Consider the following 21,717-nt stretch of genomic DNA (forward strand, 5'->3'; position numbering starts at 1 on the left):
AGCTCTGCCAGGCTGTAATGTGGTATACAGAGTTGCCATTCTGTTTAATGTTTGACTCCAACTATTCTCAGGTGTCCACATCTAGAAATATTTAATAATCCACAGCTGAATTTTATTCTACATTATCTGCATAACAAATCTTCAGTAATTAAACTAAACAAGAAACAAAGGACAGAAATGTAATTACTGTAAAAAATTACACGAAAATCATCACAGTTGCACTGAAAACCCTTGAGTATTTTATACAGAAATACAATAGGTCTCCAGAGAAAATGTTCCCCCACTTGAGTACACAGCCTATAAGCAAGCATTTAATTTTCTCAAGGGCTGCTGTTACCATGATTCCACAAAAGCGTCTATTACAAACTAACAAAAAGAATAAAATCACTTTGAAATTCTACCTAAAACTGCAATTGCTTTATTTTGGCCTTTTAGAAGAGCAACTCATATTCAATACAGCTAAGCACTTAACACCACTACAGTTAAGAGGGTTGAGAATACCAGCAACTTTGCAGGTAAGAGCTGAAGCTTTATAAGCAACTGTCTGCTTTTCATCATTTAGTTATTTCTTTTAAATAAAAAGCCTGGTTGTTCAGGTTCACTGATTAAAAAATTAAATAAAAATAAGAGTTCAACCAGCTGACCTTACCTTTGAAATCACAACCAGTACAATTGCTTTAGACCTTCACAGTTTTACCAACACAGTTCTCAACATTTCATGGATAACAATAGCATTCACAATGTAACTCGATAAAGTCAATTAAAGCTTTCTCACTCTTTTTACTTAATGTTTAACTTCTAAAAAGCCATGACACAAACCTGGGTCCACGTGCCTAGAATTTCTTCTAATTCCATTTGCTCGTTTCTGCAGAACAAAAACACAAATGGAGGATAATGAATAAACATGTTTTCATGTAAGCACACTGCACTCCTGACATTCCCACAGTCTACTAGGCAGAGCTGGTTTTCTTATTTCCCCCCAAACACCACCACAATTATCTTTATCTTGTAGAAAGATCATCCTTTGAAAAATATTCTTAATAATGTAGGTTTTTCATATATTCCATTTTTTCTGATGCTAGACTCAAATGATTCTTAGTCTGTAGAAGGTTTGCTTATAGATCCATGTCTTTTGACATCAAGAACAATATTATTTTTAATCATTTATGGATAGGATAGAGGAAAATACACGGCTTAGCACTACCTGCCCCAGATAATGTCCACAAACACAAAAGTATTAAAGCAATATAAGCTCCTCTGATAAGGTCAAAACTTTCACCATTCCTACTTTGTAGCTTAAACTTCCTATGGCATTCTTAATTTTCTTGTTTTCTGGACAAGTACTTAAATATATTTAGCAACTTGTTTGGATTAACCAAAACTGTGAAATCAGAAACTCTCCTATGAGACTGAAACTTTCTTTTTTAATGTATCATATACTCCAAGCCACTTAGTATGGATCCCTGAAAATTTAAATGCGAAATAACACATCTCTGTGAACTACTGATCTGCTTTTGCAAACTTGTTTTAACTGGTAGCTTGCATGAAGATTCATGCATTTATTTATTTTTTAATCAAGCCATGCAGAGAAAAGCATGTTGCATAACAAAGGGAACAATTAGGTTGCTCTGATTTACTTGCAGTTGATATAAGCCGATGCAGGACACACACTGAGGCAAGCCAGAAAGCAGTAACCTGAGGCACAACCAAACCCTATAGCAAGCTGGCAAAATCAAAAGCTTGGTACAAAAACAGCTTTCAAACTCCCGAGTCTCTGGACACACTCTCTCTGTACCCCACAATCCTAATTTAAGAACAGATGTAACATTTTTCATCTGCAGTGGAAAGAAGAAAAATTTAAAACTGCTGCTACAATGAAGGTAATATTAGCAAATAAAACCAAAAGGCTCATTTGTATCCTAGATACTTAATTTTATATGTAAGCTGTATTGCTGATAAGGATTGGTGTAGAGTGGTGAGTAACCACAGAATTGCATAGGAAAGGGGCAGGCAAAGGAAAAGCACTCATGAAGGAAGGTACAAAAATGTTTAATTGAAATGGAAAAAAAAATATAATAATTCTGTGACAACATAAATCATATACACCAAAGGACCAGATAGAAATAATTCTCACATTGTATGAAAACATGCTAAATACCCTCAAATGTGACTACAATACCAGCAGATTTAATTCCATTACTGGTATGAAAACTAAATAGATAGAGATAGGTCCAAATCTATGCTCAGGTTTCCTTCTGCACAGAGAGAATTAAAGCAGGCATTTATACAAGAGCCTTGGCAAAAATTGAAGCAATCCTGATGCTTTAGATCAACTCAATAGTCAATTGCAAATCAATAGGTCTAGAAAGGAAGCCATTTTCTTCCTCACAAAAAAAAAATTTTACAAATCAAGCTCAGGGGTGAGAAGCCAAGGAGGAAGATAGATTAAATACAGCCAGTATACATATTCTCTTTGTCCAGCCACAGTATGCTCACCACCGTTAGCTTTAGTGGGTCTAGCAACCTCTTTCCACAAGACCAAGTGAGCAATCTGTTTATGGGTCCCAGCTCTGCCCATCAGCTGCAGTACTGCTGAGAGTTAGGCTGTAGCTTTTGCATTTTAGAGTGCCCTAAGCACTCTAAAATAGCAGGTATTTCTAAGCACAAGCATGAAAGGACAGGCAGCACTGGGCAGGACACGCAGCTGAGGGAGCCATGAGGAGAGCGGGCAGGCAGCAGCGCCTCAGGCACGGTCTGTGGTGCCCGTGCAGTCCTCTGTTAACCCTGAATTCCTCCCGAGCCACCTCACCCTTCCCCTGGAGGCCTGTGGCCAGGGAGCTTTCCATAGGGTGCCAGGGGTCACAGTGACACCAAAACAGCTCAAGCATCCCTAAGCACAGATGTGGTCAGCCCTGCCCACAAATCCCCCTGCACCAGTCATGTCAGCAATAACATCCGATTCCATCACCTGTTTTAGTGATAGCATCAAATACAGACATGCTTATGGAGAGAAGTAACATACACACTCATATGTTGTTTGTAAGCAGCATGTCATTTAAGCAGCTTAAGCGACTTATTACCATAAACTTCTGATCTAAAATAGACACTGGAAACTATCATATGTTACATTTGAAGTGCAGCCTCTCCTTCATCAGAGGTGGCAGACAAAACCCAGCTGCCATGCCCTTCTGTACTACAGTGGAAAGGCACCAGGGGAGAAACCATCCCAGGGTAGCTTACAGCCTTTTTGGCCTGACTTGTAAGGTACACTGTGCACTATGGTAGCTTCTCTGTACAGTGCCCATTTTACCATTCTCTTCAGATTACAGAAACTCCATAATCACTGACTGGATATCTCTAAAACAACTAAAGTCTTTTTAGATGAAGAGGCAAACACTGCCTTGCTGATCTTCCATCACCCCCCAGTCTGCATGGCAAAGATTGGTACACTAGTATTCCAGCAGGACTCACTAGTATTTAAAAAGGAAAATGAGAAACTACTTTTAACTCTACTACGAGATTTGGTCTAGGAACAGTAGGGATCTAGACACCAGTGTATGGTTTTTACCTGTAACTTTAAAAAACAACTCATCCCTACCCCTTCCAATGCTCTCAGCACTAAGCCATACCAACTGAAAATTGACTCGCACTTTGAACAGAATACATTTATATTTAATTATGAACCCACTGGTTTTTAGGCAATTTCTGTTTGCCACCATCCTAAAGAAATCTGTTGTTGAACACAAAAGAAAAACATACCTGCTCCAACAGCACGTGCACAACATAAATAAGGAGTTCTTATGTCACCAACAAAATGAACATTATAGGCAAAGGAAAAAAAATATCCTTACCTCGTGTTTCAGGTTCCCGTGTTCTGAAACATAAGTAAAAATTGGCATTATTGGTGATTGTAAATTGTATGCTGTTTATCTAGCAATCTCAGTGTGTGCCGTTCTGCGTTACAGAAACACCGCTGCCTTCTTGAGCTACCTGATACCTGCAGCCGCCCTGGCAGCCCGGGGCTGTTATGCAAACCCTGCTGTGCTCTGCTCTGCTCTCCTCCCCGCCCATCGGTCCTGTGCTGAGCTGGCCAGGAAGGCTCCTTGCTGCCAGCTATGCAGCACTTCCCAGCGGCGGCACAGCAATCCGAACTTCAAGAACTTCTACAACTTTTCCAAAGTACTTTTTAAACACTGACTTGTTGGGAATTCAAAAGCTGTCGTTCACTGCAGGTCCAGCTCACACCTTTGCTTGTCTGTGTCTTGATACCATGCCAACATAGATCAAGATAACAGGTATACCTTTAGCTTCAAAATTTTCTGTTTTTTAAGATCAATTCAGCATCATTAGTATACCACAAACTCTGAAGCCATTGGTGTTTTATCTGCCTCTTTTGCTATGAATTCACTTGTACTGTTTAAAAACAAGGGGAAAATTACACAGTTCTGTGGGCAATTAGGACCGCATCAAGACAATAGCACTTTTGCACACATACACCACTACACATCACAAAAGACACAAAATGAGTATTTTCTCCATTTTTCTTTGCATGTCTAATCTGGTAACAGGTGTTTGGGTGTACACTAGATTTGGTTCTGTGCCTTGTCAAAGCATACACAGCTGTATTTACCTGTGTGCACTCCAGCACTGTGCGTGCTGCTGAGGCAAAGCACAAACTGCACGTGCCTGGGTCTGTACTTCATCACATTTGAAAACTTTTACTGTAATATCTTGTAAGCAATAAGCCATATTCAGAGTAAATCAAGTAAAAAGCTTTAATTGCAAGTAGATTTTGTTCTACTTCCAAAATAAATAAATAAATTAAGAAAATAAATAAAAAATAAAAAATGCATCAAAGTGTGGGAAAAAAAACCTTTGGCTTTTAGAATTTTATGCAAAGATGATAAGGCATGCTGAGACCGAGCACGCCAGCTGAGGACTCTGGGCTGGGCCGGGCAAGCACAGCTTGTTTACCACTGGCAGAGCTCTCTTCTCACGTACGCTTTCAATCACTGTTTCCTCTCTCATAAAGCGTGCCAAAGACACATCATCCTGTCATCCACAGAAAACACTTTTATGATCACAACCTTTCCAAAGGCATTAATTGGCATTTGTATAGTGAGCAAAGAGAATAAAAATAAGCCAGCCCCAAAGGAGGAGATGCAGATACACTATTGAGGCTTCCTAAGGAGCCTGAGGGAATTAGTTGCCTAAATGCTGTTCACATTCAATATAATTTTGATATTTACTTTGGCAATTTGACATGCCTTCCAGAATTTTTGCCAAAATCTGAATAAAAACACCTTTTTGAATGTTTCTTCTCAGCATTATAAATGATGAGACATGAAGGTAAGTCATTTAGGGAAGTATTTGCTGGTGGGCAAACCTTCAAATCTGTGGGGTTTTCTGTTGGGGCTGGGCTTCTTGTTTCCTTGCTTGTGCTTTTTTTTTAATGGCCTATATTTAGTGCAGCAGATCTCTTATCCCAAAAATTAAATGGAACTGTTATTCTATCCTCCAATGGGAAGAAATGAATCTGATTTGTTGATTGAAGCATCCCAAAACTTATCGTAATAAATAATTAGGAAACTAATTGATTAGTTCTCAATAATTGGATTTAATAAATCACTACACAGGCAGCTAATAAATATACCTAATAATTTGCATAAAATATAATTCATTAAAATGGGGGGACGGGGTGGAAAAACGCCCCAAACTTTGGTAACTGATGGACTAAAATGTGATTTGGGATTTTGCTATTAACAAATGCATCAGAAACAGGAAAAATCCACATTACCTCTACATGAAAGTCTATTCAAAAAGAATATTTCATTACAGTTTAAGTATTCCTGTATTTCAGGATATTCCTTACTAAATTATGTGACTTGCTTCTTCATAAGAGATCTTCTTTTCAAATCTTATACAAGAGGAAAAAAAAACCAAGCCTTATTTCTATTTTTAGGGAAAAAAAGATGGATGTCTGAGGATATCCACCACCAAATATTTTACACATGACAATTTTAATTCAAGCTCCTGCTCATCACCAATGTGCCAGTGAAATTACTGAGTTCTCAGTTCTGACAGCTAGCTACTTTTACTGCCATAGTTCAGCACAATTTTTATGTTTCTTATTTATTCACTGAGGCCATGATACCATTGGGTCACATTTGGATAATTATATTTTACTACAAAAGCAACAGGAGCAACAGCTGGCCTCAAAAAATAAGGGAAAACAGATCAGAAAATGGGAATAAGCTGCTCCTCAGGGATGCAACAGAGCAGCTGGATTTACATGCTGACTAAATGGAGAGTAAAGAAAAAGGATCTGTAGTGAACTACTCACCTTCCTATTTTGAAAGAAAATTCAAAATATTTAAAATGCAGGAACTATAAAGCAAGCCACTTTGAAGGAGCTGTGGGACTACCTGCTCCTTTCTGGTCATTTAGCCAGTTACAGCATAATCAGAACAAAAGCAAATCATGACATAGAAGTACCATAGTGTAGGACTCTGTGAAAAATATCAAGACCCCTAAGTGACTTTTGTTCAGGTTGAGCAAGGTTGGTTAGTTACACAACACAGCACGACCTTTGTTGAGGTTAAATAAAAAGTGTCATAACTCCAATGAATATTCCGGGATTTGAGCATTTAGTTGTTGATGTGATAGGTTTGAAGGAGAGCCAGCAATTTTGCAACTGTTGATCTAGCCAGCAAAAAGGTAAACAGTGAAAGCTACTGGTTTCTTTTCATATGTCAAAAATACATGCTTTTTATAAATAATATCTAATGTGCTGTAGCAAGCAATTATTACATAAACAGCATGAACTATATTATTGGGCAACATTATCATATAAAACAATATCAGTATTATCATATGAAAGCAACTCAATTTGACCCAATCATATGATAGCATTTACTTTCAAGTTCATCACACAGTTGAAGACACTTCTTTTCCACCCAAGGAAATGTAACACTTCTTCAAATAGAATTATCCAAAGGAGAAAAGAACCATGCATAAGTAAAGTAAGAATTACTATTAAAATGCCCAGTTAATGTTTTTCTAATCCATTTACTCCCCAATGAGAGATGCTTCCAGCATTCCCTGGGAACAGCAATATAAAGAATAAAATTTTGCGGGTTTGGCATGGTATTTAAAATATTCAAAACATTTTTGGATTCTAGACCCATTATTGGAGGCTCAACTAATTGAAATATTCAGTAGTCTGTGGAAACAGGTAATATTTGCCTGAAAAAACTTAATTCAATATAATTGGACCGACTTGGAAAATTTATAATAGAAATCAATTGTTAATTCTGCTGGTTTAAACTATAAGACAGACTGCAGTTCTGTAGTATGTTCTGGGCAGAGTGATACCGTTTTATCAATCCTGAGGGCCTCTGCAAAATTGTAAGAGCCACAGAATAACCTGTACAATGAAAGTGGGAATTATGGGAGAGACAGCTTCTCCCTTTGTCTACTACAAACATGTCGTAGTCATGCTTATTGAGCTATTTCCATCTAGAGGAAGAGCTCCACCAGATAAGTAAAATAGTGCTGGCATAGGAATGCAGCTGAGATGTCAGAAGAGGTAGAAAGGGAAGAAAAGACCTCCACGTCAGCCACCAAAGAAAAGAACACCATGTATGTCCTCATAAATGGAGCTGTCAGAAAAATATGTGCATAAATTTTATAACCCTTGTGATTAAGGATTTCTTAAGGCCTTGTTTTTAAGGCTGCACAGACTTCATTAGAATACTAGTGGAAAAGAGAGGGCATGGAGGATTTCAAGTCAAAGAAAAATTAAGTGATAGGACATAAAAGTAAAATATGTGAAGATACAGAGGACTACTTGAGCATGTACAGGGCAGCATTTCAGGGGAAAAACAGTTAAATCATTAATGACAGAAATAAGCTCAGAAAATTTCAACCAGCAATGCTGATTTACAGTGACAATAACCAAAACATCAAGAGATAAACACAGACACTTTCTTCTGTTCATTAACTCAACTGATTAATTCTGCATTTATTATCACTGTAACTTCTACAGTCTGTTTAACTGTCCTTCTTTGAAGCAAAACATCTGAAAAGCTGACATATGTTTGTGTATAAGGCATAGCATGACAACACAGCAATTTATCTTCAGATTTTGTCAATGTTTCTCTCATAAGCATATCATCTAAATCTGACACTTGTTAAATTTGTCATTCTAAAGCTTTCATCTGTCTTTGGATGTCTTTTGAATTTTCAAAAACTGACTTGGAATGAAACCAAAGAGGTTTGATCCACTCAGGGAGGTTCTAAGCATCATTTCAGAAAGGCTAGCAAAAGTATCTGCTCAGTGGTCTAAAAAGAAAACAAAATCTTAAACTACAAAACCAGAAGATGTTGAGAAAAATGAAAATGCCTTTATGAAACCTAATGGTATATTCTCATTGCAGTGTTTTGAATCCTGATCACCTCTTTTCAAACAGACTTCTAGAAACAGATCTACAAAACGGGAAAGAAAATTGAGGTAAAGTTCCAATTATGAAAAGAAAATAGAAAAAATTTAAGACTAATCAGTTCAGAGAGTATACTAATCTGAAGTCATGAGTAGTTATAAAATAATGTATCATACAGAAGCAGCCAGTCAAGACCTCCCATCGACTCTTCTCACAAAAAGCCTCAAAGTCACACATTAAACTAAAAATGCAAAAAGGTCAAACATAACCAGGGTGAGATATGCAACCTACGAAAGCAAACACCAAAACACAAAAGCCAAATAAAAAATCTACAGAACTCACTGTTCCAAAATTCCTGAAACACAGTCAGGTTTTTCTATCAACAAAAATTAGGAAGCTACGCAAAACCATTAACAAAATGTAAAAACTCTTAGAACCTATTAGTCCCTCACCATGCGGAAAAAGACACATTTTCAGCAAAGTGGGCAAAAATATTTACCCTTTCCATACTCCACTCATAGAGCCAGGGGGAGAACAGCAAGAATTGTAATTCCAAGTTTGCTCCTGCAGCTATGATCTACTCTCAGAGCAGGCTGTAAGTAAAGCCATAGCCTAGCACCTCCTGTCATTCTGCCTTATGAGCAGGTGGAAGATACACAGATCTTCTAACTTGTACTAGAGCTACAGAAAACTGGGAGCCTTCGCATAAAAATAAAACAGACTGAAAAGAAACAGAAGTTTGAAGAGATTGCAGAGAGCAGAACACCTGGACATAACCCCACTACACAAGACAAAACAGTATCTTAACAATCCAATTACTTCCAATTTCATTAAAGAAAGATACAGTGCAATATAGTTTTACAAAAATCAGGGCAATGATTTAAAGTAAAATTAAAAATAACATTCAGCTCCTTTGCTCCTTTAAAGCCAGAAAATGATAATTTATTCTATTTGGAGAAAAAAAATGTGATTTACTTTTGGGTTTTTTTTTTTTGTTGTTGTTGAGGGAATGGACATGACTGGATAGGGTTTTTTTCTCCCCTTTATCTTTTCCCCTCTAATAAATCCACAACATTACTTAGACATATATGCAGGAGAACTGCAAGAAATCAGACTTTGTGTTATCGGGGCATTTACTGTCATTCTTACTTGGCACCATATGTGTCCACTGATCTTTACAAAGGAATAGAAATACAAGCTCCTGCCTCCTGGGGTGCCAACTATCCAATTAAAATAAAAACTACAAAAGCAATTAAAACAAAAAGTACAAAAAAAAAAAAAAAGAAGTAGAAGTAGGGGTGGTTTACACCAGGGAAGATAGACCTCTTGTGAAGAAGACTGTTTTTCCACTCTATTAATTCAAATGTAATTGCTCTAAAATAATCAAATTTTAATAAAATTTTAAATATTTTATTTCTGCTATCTGTAGGGGGTTATATGAAAAACCTGTGTTTTCAATGAAGAACACTGTGGTTGCTTATACAGTTTTCACATCTACAAAATATTATTTGTCCAAGTTCTGCACATATGAGTAAGCTAAGGGCTATGAGAATCATGCAAGCCCATGCACCAAAGATGAGACAAAGGGTGCCAATATCTTTATAGCTAGTTGAGCATAGTCATTGGTTAATGAAGGTCACAGGTAAGATGGATGAGTGCTGAAATATAAGGCTGTAGGCATTTTTACAGAGATTTGATTCCTCTTCTTAACTCTGTAGTGAAGTTCAAGTTTAGTTGCAAGCTCATTGATATGCATTGAGAGTGCATCAGTCTGGTAGGCAGAAGCCTGTTGGTTTAGGCATCTAAGTCCTTAAGCAGAGTTTTGTGAGACTGAGCCCATCTGTCTTGATCAGATTCTACCTTAATTAAAGCATCTGGATTGCATTCAGGAGATGCAGGTTAGTATCCTTGGCAGAAACTAAGTGTTTAACTCTTGTTTAAGACTTTGAAGGCATTTGGTTTAGGTTATTCAAAGTTTCTATGTGGTGGTAAAGTTTGTAGGAGAGTGGGGTAGGAAGATAGAGAAGTGAGGATGGCAATTAGGGTGTTAGTTGACTTGTTAATGTGCCATTGTTTTATTTGGTTTGAGGAGTTGGGTGGGAGCGTAATTGTTGAGCAGTGTGTAAGGTGGAGGTAAAAGAATAATTCTAAAGCATGGAGATTATTGTGGCTGTTGGGGTTATTTCTTGCTGAGTGAGTTCTTGAATGATAAGACATTTGGGCAGACTTGGAGCATAGCATGAATAATCACCAATACAGGAAAGCAACTGAGAAACCAAAGTTCACAGACTGCACCAGAAAGTCAGTACCTGCCATCCTGATGATTTCATGAAAGAATGAGGCAAGCAAATAGCACAGTGAGCTAAAAGGCAAGTAGAAGTCAGGAAGTAACACAAACAGGGACAAAGACATGAACAAGTTTAAACCATTTTGAAAGGACCAAAGAGCTAGAGGCAAAACTCTTGAAGTGGCATCTTACTGAAGAGCAATGAAGGAAGCCAGGATGTAATTCAAGCAGTGGGAGAGAGATTATCTCTGCAACAACATTTTGCAAAGACTGTAGATAGTAATGTCAAAAATAAAATAACCCAATGGAGGAGGTTGCAGTAGCTTATGTGAGATATGCAAGAAACTTCACAAACTATTATGAAATAATCCTGGAAAGGATTGTACAGATTTTATAGAAGTCAGAAGGACGACTAATTAGAAACTTTGCCAACATATACAACTATGCTTTCCAGAAATCCTCATGCCTTAAAGCTTTTCTCTTTCAAACATATGCAAATAATAGGAATTTAACTGTATTAATGGGGAGGGAAATTCAGGGGTGGGAAGGTGTATCTTTGTCAGTTGTGGTCCCCCCCCATCAGCACCAAATCATAGAAAGACTAGTTAAGAACCCAGACAGAGGGAAGAGTCAAAAACACTACAGTTATGTGACTTAGCTGGCTGAAGCATCACAAACTTATTGCCACCAATTGAACAGGAAATAGAAGAGTTAAAAAATGATCCTTAGATGTGGGAAGTAAAGAGCCATCAATCACCTTTTTGTGAGTATTGTGAGTGGACAGAAACCATGGAAACCAAGGAGATGAAAGAGGAAGCTGAGGCACCACAAACGAACAGCTTAGGAGCTGAGAGGAAAATATGAAAATTGACATAGACAGAAAGGGAGAACCACAAGGATGATAGATGATATGCCATACAGTAGGCGTTACATATGAACAGTCTGTGACTAAAATGAGAGCAATTCCTTGCTGTATACGACACTGACGAAGAAATTGGGTTTGACCTATAGCAGTTCTGTCCTGCTTTTGAACATTTCAATTTAGCAGCAATAAAAATCCCCATGAATTCTAAATGCAACTCTAATTGTGCTTATGAACGGTAGTTTCACAATTGTGTATGTTACAATAAACACAAATTAGAGGTAAATTAAACCTTAATTATATCGAGCAAGTTTTATGTCCTAATTAAAAATGGTATTCTAACAATAAAAATTACTTACCACCTGAATTAGCTCTGCCACAATTGTCTAATCTTCCTAAACATTCTTTGTGTGCTCCAGCTCCACACTTAGAACATAAATAGCCTTGATAAAATGTTCCCCTGTAAAATAAAATTAGGTAGTGATACATTAGAGTGACAAATTCCACACATTAAGGAAATAAGAGACATGGCAGACGGTATTAGCAGTCATTTGCTGTTCTGTATAATAAAAGTCCTTAAAAACTCAAGAAAAAGTGACAAGTGACAAGCAGCTCATCTGCTTTTCGTCTGTACTAGCCATTTAAAAATCAAAACCAGATAGTTTTTCTGGTCTACTTGTAGAATAACAATATCTATTTCAATTTAGCCCAAAGCAACTTTGGTTAAGTATGTCTAGTACACCTGAAATTGCACCATTACGTATCTACCCTACTATAGATCTACAGTTCATTTCATTTCAATGGGAATTTGCCTAGATGCCATGAAAAGTAAGATCCATTTCAAGAGATTTGTGAGTTTGAACATATATTAAAGCATTAAGGAATTTATAGGCTATATTGCAAATATTCTTAACTTTAAATCTGTTCATAAAGAAAAAGAGGGGCGGGGGGATAGAAAAAAGGCTGCTAAATAAGGAGTCATTTTCCTTATTCTGGGATTGAGTGCGCTCTCAGCAAGTTTGTTGATGACACCAAGCTGTGTGGTCCGGTTGATATGCTGGAGGGAAGGGATGCCATCCAGAGGGACCTTGACACGCTTGTGAGGTGGGCTGATGCCAACCTAATGAAGTTCAACCATGACAAGTGCAAGGTCCTACACCTGGGTCGGAGCAATCCCAGGCACAGCTACAGACTGGGCAAAGAAGAGATTCAGAGCAGCCCTTTGGAGAAGGACTTGGGGGTGCTGGTTGATGAGAAAATGAACATGAGCCGGCTTCAGTGTGCGCTTGCAGCCCAGAAATCAACCATGTGTTGGGCTGAATCAAAAGGAGCGTGACCAGCAGGTCGAAGGAGATGATCCTGCCCCTCTACTCTGCTCTTGTTAGACCTCACCTGGAGTATTGTGTGCAGTTCTGGTGTCCTCAACATAAAAAGGACATGGAACTGCTGGAACAAGTCCAGAGGAGGGCCACGAGGATGATCAGGGGACTGGAGCACCTCCCGTATGAAGACAGGCTGAGGAAGTTGGGGCTGTTCAGCCTGGAGAAGAGAAGGCTGCGTGAAGACCTCATAGCAGCCTTCCAGTACCTGAAGGGGGCCTATAAGGATGCTGAGGAGGGACTCTTCGTCAGGGACTGTAGTGACAGGACAAGGGGTAATGGGTTAAAAATTAAACAGGGGAAGTTTATATTGGATATAAGAAGGAAATTCTTTCCTGTAAGGGTGGTGAGACACTGGAATCGGTTGCCCAGAGAGGTTGTGAGTGCTCCATCCCTGGCAGTGTTCGAGGCCAGGTTGGACGAAGCCTTGGGTGAGATGGTTTAGGGTGAGGTGTCCCTGCCAATGGAAAGGGGGTTGGAACTAGATGATCTTGAGGTCCTTTCCAACCCTAACTATTCTATGATTCTAAGTGTTCTCCAATTCCCCTTAATGAATTGGAATCTGAATTTGAGTCTGAGCAAATGGATTTGTTTAAAGATTTGTGCATGGGGTTTTCTCTTAGGTATGATTCACTGAACAGCTAACAGAGAACCTGTTTTTTACATGCACCTCTGAGCAATTCTATGAGTTCCATCAGTTGATCTATCTGCTTACTATTCATACTAGACTTGTCTGTCTCCAAGATTATCCTGACCAGTTTGGAGTGATTATTCATCCTAGTCTAACACGACACCTTCATCTTAAAAAGGAAAATAGGGTTCCTCAAATGGAACACAAGACTGAACATAGTAGACCTAAAATGTACAGCAACTGCTATTTACTACAGTAGAAAGTATAAAAATATTTTAACACAATCTTCAGTTTTTATCTTTTTCCTTAATGATACCCAGGAATGCAAGATTCTTTAGATGATAATTCATAACAACATAATTATGTTCCACAGGACTTAAGAGTATCCTTCACTACAGAAGCTTCCGAGACAAGGATCTTATCTCTACTTAAAGATTAGGCACTAGCATTCACAGTTTTGGTTTCCCCACAACATTTACACTAGTTCATGTTTGAAGCTTAAAACAACAATCTTTTAAAGAGTGATTTAGGCACTTTATGAGGCTAAGTCCAATAGGCTTTCAATACGACTTAGATATCCAGACATATGTCTATATAACACAAGGTAGCACTTTGGCATACCCAAGCTGTCTTCAAGCAACTGGCATGCCTATACAGAACAATGCATTTTGTCGCTCGTACTGAAAGAAAGACAGCTGTTTCTCAGCAAGAGCTGTTAGTGAAGTATCAGAGACACAGTGACTCAAGTATACTGCTTCAAATTCAGAAATTATCCCTGCCAACAGAGAAATCCTAGAACTTGAAAATCTTACCTCAGAAGCATCTGACAGACTTTGCAAGACGTCACACGACTGAAGGTATGCATTTTGAACTCATGAAAGCTTGTATCTGCGTAGTCTGGCCGTATATTTGACCTAAAAAAAAAAAAAAAAAAATTGCTAATCTGCTTTAAACCAATGAAATACAGAACACAACACAACATTCACAGCAGGAAAACTGAATCCATGAACAACTGGCCTTATTTATATTTTAATGTTTTTCACAGAGTTAAAACAGAAAATGGATTTTACCACACAGCTTGAAAGAAAAATCTAGATTATGATACTATGCAGACCTGGTCCTTAAGATACAGCCTGTAACTACCTTAGCTGTCACAATAATTAGAAAACAACACACCAAAACAAACATGATCTGGTTTTTAATGCTGTTCAAGTAATTAAGAACATTTTATAGACCTTAAGAACACTCTCTTTTTCATTCTCAAATATTTTGTATGTGGATGTACAAGGAACAGCAGCTCACACTGAGAACCACCTCATTTGAAGACATGAGCAGGAAATTCAGAACATTTAAATCACAGTTATGCAGGAATACAGTGAACAACACAAGTGATTTCAAAAGCAACTAGAAAGTACTTACTGGGTTTGGCTAGTCTTTCTTAAATGCATTACCCAATGCCTACAGCTGTTGCTACACACACATAACAATAAAATAGAAGAGCACTATTCACACTGTTAAGATACCACCTACACCACTGGCAAGCTTATTTCCAAAGGTCAAATTTATATACAAAGCACTGGCCCATTACTGTATTGTTTATCCTCCCTACTGATCCATTTTAAAAGCAGGACTGTCATTTAAAAATGACCCACTCATCATTTTGTTGCACTGGTGACTGTTTGCAAGTTTATTTTATTAAGTAATCCCTTCAATTTTTCCTGTCATATTCACCATTTCGGGGGGTGGGGGTGGGGCTCAACTGCTTTTTGTTGTTCTTGTTCAATAATATCCTCAAACTAGCTTCACACTTTCAAAAACAGTAACATTAAAATGCTAGGTGTATTTTTTAATGTTAAACTAGACTATCAGATAAGAAACAAAATATTCATGAATTTTTAAATATTTATATAGGATTCCATACATTTCTGGTTTTTCCTCGCAAAAGCATAGGAATATACGATACACAGGAATAAGAGCAGGAAAAATTCCTGAGGGTAAGAATTCAATAATCTATGACGCTCAAAGGAAAGACCAATCACATTTTTTTCCAACACACAAAACTACAAATTTATGCATTAGAGATACTTAATAGATAAGTTCCATTTATATGTGTTATAAATAACTTCTAGACTAAAACACAGACCAGCCCCAGACTGCAATGAAACAAGCATTGGTAACCATGCAATCATCAGTCTCTCCAGGACTGAATGAAAAGGCTTATGGAAAAAAAAAAAAAACGTTCAAACAAATGTATTTAAGTACCTAGTGTCAGAAAGGTCAGTCTTCTAATCCACCAGCTGAAAATCAGTGTGCTGAAAATGAAACTGTACTCAAAAAGCAAATGGGATTTCACTTTTATGCTTGAGAACAACCTTACACTCGGTACTGTTTTAACTACATCATTTGTGTCTCTCCTTCAGCTGTGATACACAAGATGTCAGTATCAAAACTCCTGCTAACTAAAATGAGCATAGATACTACCACTATAGCAAGAAGGTACAGGTATCAAGAGAAACAGTAATCTCAAGAAAGTAAAGAATGTTCTAAACCAGGAGAAAAATGTATTATACATTTTGGGGCTGTTAACTCTTCAGAGCAAAGCCTGTATTTTGCAACGTGTTTGTCAAGGGGCTGCTAAAACCTCTCAGGCTGCATAATTAACTACAGACAATCCTGAAAACTAGCTGGAACAAATTACAGTACTTCCATTTAGTTGACCATTTGGTTCAGACCAGGATAGCTTGCAAAACCATGTCAAAAAAGTCAGCCTAATGTGCAGAGTCTCATCAGATCTTAATTCATATCAAACTAATCCTAACCACCTGAACAATTTTCAAGAAAAATCAAAGAAAAAAATCCATTTGTTTAATTAAAACAGGACCAATCTTCAAAAATAAACATAATGGATGAAAAAATTGACAACTGCATACAGACAGTTGTTTCATGCAAGCGTATTGCTATATAACTTCCTTTCGTATGTAAAAATTCTCTTCCATTCTTCTCTCAAGCTATCTTCCACAAAGACTTAAAATATACCTCCAATTAGCAGAACAAAGATGATACACTGTGTTCATTCTTCTTTACATTAAAAGTAATATTCGAGTTTCTTTATATTTAATAAAGCTATTCGGTTTAATTTTACAGTACTTAATAGGTAAAGCTATTCTTAAGAGGAAAAAAAGCATAATGCTAAAATGGCAAAGAATGAAGCTGTGCCTCACAAATGAGCTGTCACAAGACCTTCCACTTTACAATATAAGTTGTTTTATTGCACCTAAAGGCTACCAGATTACATTGTCCTAAACGAGACAGCAGATTTACCCAGATAAACAGACTTACAACTTCAGCTCTCTACTGTATGCTAAAATTTGGATACGTTCATCCTAATTGCATAAGTAGAGGAATATAAAACTGAAAACATGTAATACAAGATAAACTTTGGAAACACTCCCCACAGTATTGTTATAAAAATTCACACATTCTGAAGCAACTTCTGTAGCTAACATTAGGAAAAACTAATTTAGGACTTCAACTGCATCCCTTCACCACCACAGGGGAACAATCACCAGTCAAGCCCTCACAGGCCCCTCAGCCTTCGTTCCACAACAATTTCTAGTATGGGGTGCACAAGGCTCACTGTAAATGAAATGTTTTACCTATTTCTGCTGTTGCACAATCTTGACGAATGGCCAGAGCAGGAAGATACACATATACAGGGAATACTTAATCCGAGCTAAATAATGACAGAGAACATGTTCTTCATTTCATGGTAAAACTCTGTCTTTTATTTTTACAAGCAGTGTGGGGAGTCAAAAGCAGTTTCCCTTCCTCTCTTCTACTTTTTCCTCAGGCTGTTTTAACTCCTACACTCTACCAGAGACAAAATGTCAGGATACAGGAACAGAGTGAATCTGTAATTAGAAAAATTTTTCCAATTTTCTCCTCAATTCAGCAGCTGAGTTTTTGCAAGGGGCAGCCATGAGTGCCCTCTTCTGCACAGTGCTATATCCCCATAGCCTGGTTTACTCCAGTCACTACAGCAACGTCCTTGGGCTGCCCCTGAGCCTTTTGAGTAAAGCTTTCTCTTTCCAAGTTACTTGTAGAATATTAGTCACACTGGGACCAATTCACTGCTACACCACCAGCCCAGACACCTACAGATACTTGTCCTGCTAATCTCCATCATTTGTACACGCAATTCTCGTCTCTTCATCAGTCATCGGATCCACCATTCAAGGAGCAGAATGACCATTTTCTTCAGTCAATCCTGCATCTCTGAACAGATACTTTGTCTGTAAAGACTGACAAGTCCAGCATAGAAAAAGTTATCCAAATATCTTACTTGACTGCCCTTGATATCATCAGACTTCAGAGCACTCCACTTTTGCTGACCTTGTGCACATGAAATATACCCCTTTTACAAATGCTTCTCCACAATTGCAGGTCCACTTCATTTTAACTCTTACTTCTAAGAAGAATAAACTGATCATAGGTCCGCTCTGCCTTCAGCTACCCACATAATGCAACGCCTTCATAAACAGTGTCAGAAAGTGTCATGCTATCAAGTCCCCCACAAGCTTTTTCAGTCTGAATTTATTCTAGTAATAATCTTCATCTAGATTAATGGCACAGTTGATCCAAGAGTAATGCTATAGATTGCCCAAAATTATCTTGTCAAACAAGACATCTATGTGCCTATTCCCACACCCATAGAACATTTAATAAACTCTCTCTACTATCCTGCCTGAAAATACCAAATTAATTGTGTAGATAAATAAAAATGAAACTGTTTAAGCTAGTTTTCTAACACTCCTATAGCAGTTGGAATAACTTGGTTAATTCTTAACCTTCAGTGCACAAATATGTCACAATCAAAACACTAATACCTAAGTAAAAAAAAAAACAGTGAACCCTGGCAATCTTGACATATCCAGTTTAAGTTCTGTACATCATTTTGCAAAACTGAACTTTAATCATCTTGGGGCTAAAGAACTTCCAGGATGCATACTACAATGAAAAGTGAACATCATTTATATCAAGCAGTTTAGATGGGATGTGGTACTGTCATTTCCTTAATCAAAACTGTATTCTGATGAGAAAACATTAAGACTAGAATGTGCCTGAATAGCAATAGCATACAACAGACATTTGATTACTTTATAGCAACAATTTAATTCTTTATCAACATTCTTACATTCATGTTTGTTTCCAAGAAAAACTAGATGGAGTACCTTTCAGAAGAGGTTGGACAAAACAAATTCATTGTAATTTCTTCAGCGGGCCAGACACAAATACAGTTTCTTGTACTGTCGGTTTAAACTTCCTTTACACAGTTATGGCTTCCAAAAATAAAATGAACCAGGAAGACTACTAAACTTTCAGCCCCAAAACTCTATGTTATCTCTCTACTACATAGGTAATTACTACAGATAATGTGACCCAAGGAAATAAGTAACAGGCTAAGAGACAGTTTACTATAGCTCTCTAGCTCCTCTCTCCTATTTTCATGTGAAGAGTAAGTGCATTAAAGTGCAAGTCTTCATTTCCAAAAAGGCCATATTTCTAAAGATACCAACATCGAAAAAACTCTTATTTCACAAATTTTAACATAACGAGTGCATCTTCCCTTGCTTGCTATGCCTTTCAGATGTTTCTGAATAGCCTGCAAGAACTATTGTCTCAAGTTTGTTTTGCATTGACATATTGCTGGAAGCCTACTGACTGCCAAATCTAACAAAAATATAATATAGGAATAAAGTATTGCATTAATTCTTATGGCAAGTTTCAATTTTAAACAGGAAACTAATGTAATGAAAGCACAGTTCCTCTACTGTAAAAGAGCACACAAATGAGAAGAGGTGATATTATAAAAATATAGAGTAAAAGCAACTAGGGTCTGCTGTCTTTGGCACCCGGTTACAGGTGTCAATCTCATAGTGCAGCACTAGCAACAAGAATGTATCCAGCACCAGAGAGTACTGGAAATCTACCACCCTGTGGCTTCACATTCCACAAGGAGTTAAAAGAAAATAAACTTTGTAACACAGCACAAAGAAAAATTCTCTTCATTTTTTTATTCTAAATCTATTTACTATTACCTTTAATGCTACCAGCTAGAAACTTCAGCTTAAACTACCTGCCTGAAAGTTCCAGTGCTCTCCTCCACTACAGATCACTTCTGTCTTTCTTGCTGTATTTTGAGGGCCATTTCTTTCAATTGTTTCCTTGGCAGCTCTTCAATACTAGCTTGACTCCAGCAATAAGACCTGTACAGATTCCCCCCTTCCCTTGGTCTCAGTCACTGGAAAGGTGTTGCTTATACCCATTATAAACATTCCAATTAATGCTGAGAAATTGTTTCTCTGGAGAACTTAATTAACAACTCAAATTCTTCCTAGATGTCAAGTATTTTTAAACTAAATTTCTTCTTGAAGTGGAAGGAAAAATTTATTACAGAAGAAAAGAACAGGGAAAAAAATAAAATGTTCTCTGTTCCTCAAATATATGCACAATAAATAATGAATACATCACCCAAAGAGAAATGCAAAAGTAACCCACTGCAAATGGATTAAGAAGGCTTCTTTCAAAAGTCAATTGGCTGCAAAGAAAGACAGGGTATCAATAGGATACCTCTTATTTTTGGTTTTGACTTATTTTTGACGAAATGCTACATAGGCCAGGTTTCTAAGATCTTTTCCCCATATCAGTCTCTTCAAGAAATGCAATCATGTCACAAGAAATTACACAAGGTTCCACTGTATGTAGATGCTTGCAAAATATCCCATAATTTTAAAAGTGTGTTTTATTCGAAACTGAGTAGCCATTTCACTTGATTGAAACTTGGCTTTAGATAACAGTTAATGTATGTATGCCCACCTGTGAGCCCAGAGGCATAACAAGCAGATGCATGAAGTATCGGATAAGGAGTCTGCAGTGAATTGCAACTGTTTTAAGTGTTAAAGTAAGAAATACTACAGAGAGCTCAGATAAAAATCAATACCTTGAACTCTCCTCAACTCTCAACCCCAAGTTAGACCTTTGTATTTTAGAGCTGTTATTATTCTGCACTTCATGTTATGCTTATAATAATTTAAAATGCTCCATAAAGAACTGTTCAGAATTCTGGACAGCCTGAGCACAAACTGCTGAAGAATGTTTTAAAGTGTATATGACATGAATTCTGATGCTGTATTCATGCAGCATAGCCTATAAAAGAAAATGGCTCAGGTTAATACCCGAGGACACTGAAAATAGTCATTCCAGTTTACTTATTGAACTTATATTTTACATCATCTCAGAAAATTCATCAATAAACATAGATCTGCCATAAGTATTTCTAAATTATTAATTGCTAACACAAATTATTTATGAAGATATCTGAAGTTGAAATTCCTGGTTTGTGCCAAAGTGACCTCCTTTCGAAATCGTAAGCACTGCAGAAGTTAGCCATGACAACTGGTACTAAGCATGTCAGATTTTGGGGAAATTTAACCAGGCAATAGCATATAGCTAACATTTGTCACATGTTCAAATGTTTTCAGTAATAACTTGGACAGTAGAAATTAGGAATCAGAAAACCATACATGTTACTATCATCATTTGACAAAAAGCTTTCAGCCAAACCTCGTATGAAAAATTACATGCAAAATTGGTCCTGAAAGTTGTTCAACCTCGCTTACTGCAAGAGACTTCCCTTAAAACCCTGTTCCCCACAAACAGCAAAACCAGCTTTAGATTTGCACTATCCTTTCCACTCAAAACATTTTGGCTTAGTGCAACTATCATCTTTTCAAATGATCACTTCGTCCAACATGCTGTCATCTAATATAAAGACATTTGTGTAAAAAATTACATAAGCATGAAGAGACAACCACTAATAAATAACGCTTTTTCAACCTTTACAATAATTTTATTATTTACTAAGAAAAGTTGCAGAGAGAAAACGGCATTCTTTAGAGAATTAGTCTCACTAAAGGTGAGAAATGCCATTCCACAAAGAATGATTCTCAGCTTCTTTTCTACCTTCTCTCAAAAGTAATGCTGATTAGTTACAGCTAATTTATTTTCTCTGTTCCAGTTAGGCTGTATAGTTCGGAATCATCTTTGAAGATGCTATT

At 37.3% G+C, this 21,717-nt stretch overlaps 1 protein-coding gene across 2 annotated transcripts in view; it reads right to left on the reverse strand.

Annotated features, from left to right (window-relative positions):
* VAV3 (vav guanine nucleotide exchange factor 3) overlaps positions 1–21,717 on the reverse strand; it is a 161,637-nt gene that overhangs the window by 49,143 nt on the left and 90,777 nt on the right. For both annotated transcript variants that reach the window (XM_065675231.1, XM_065675230.1), the window contains 4 exons: positions 14,413–14,514; positions 11,950–12,050; positions 3,852–3,874; positions 820–865 (listed from right to left, as the gene is read on the reverse strand). In XM_065675231.1, coding sequence (XP_065531303.1) covers positions 820–865; positions 3,852–3,874; positions 11,950–12,050; positions 14,413–14,514 — 272 coding nt within the window. The remainder of the gene's footprint in view (positions 1–819; positions 866–3,851; positions 3,875–11,949; positions 12,051–14,412; positions 14,515–21,717) is intronic.

The sequence above is a fragment of the Lathamus discolor genome, chromosome 3, assembly GCF_037157495.1.
Source record: "Lathamus discolor isolate bLatDis1 chromosome 3, bLatDis1.hap1, whole genome shotgun sequence".
Classification (NCBI taxonomy): Eukaryota; Metazoa; Chordata; class Aves; order Psittaciformes; family Psittacidae; genus Lathamus; species Lathamus discolor.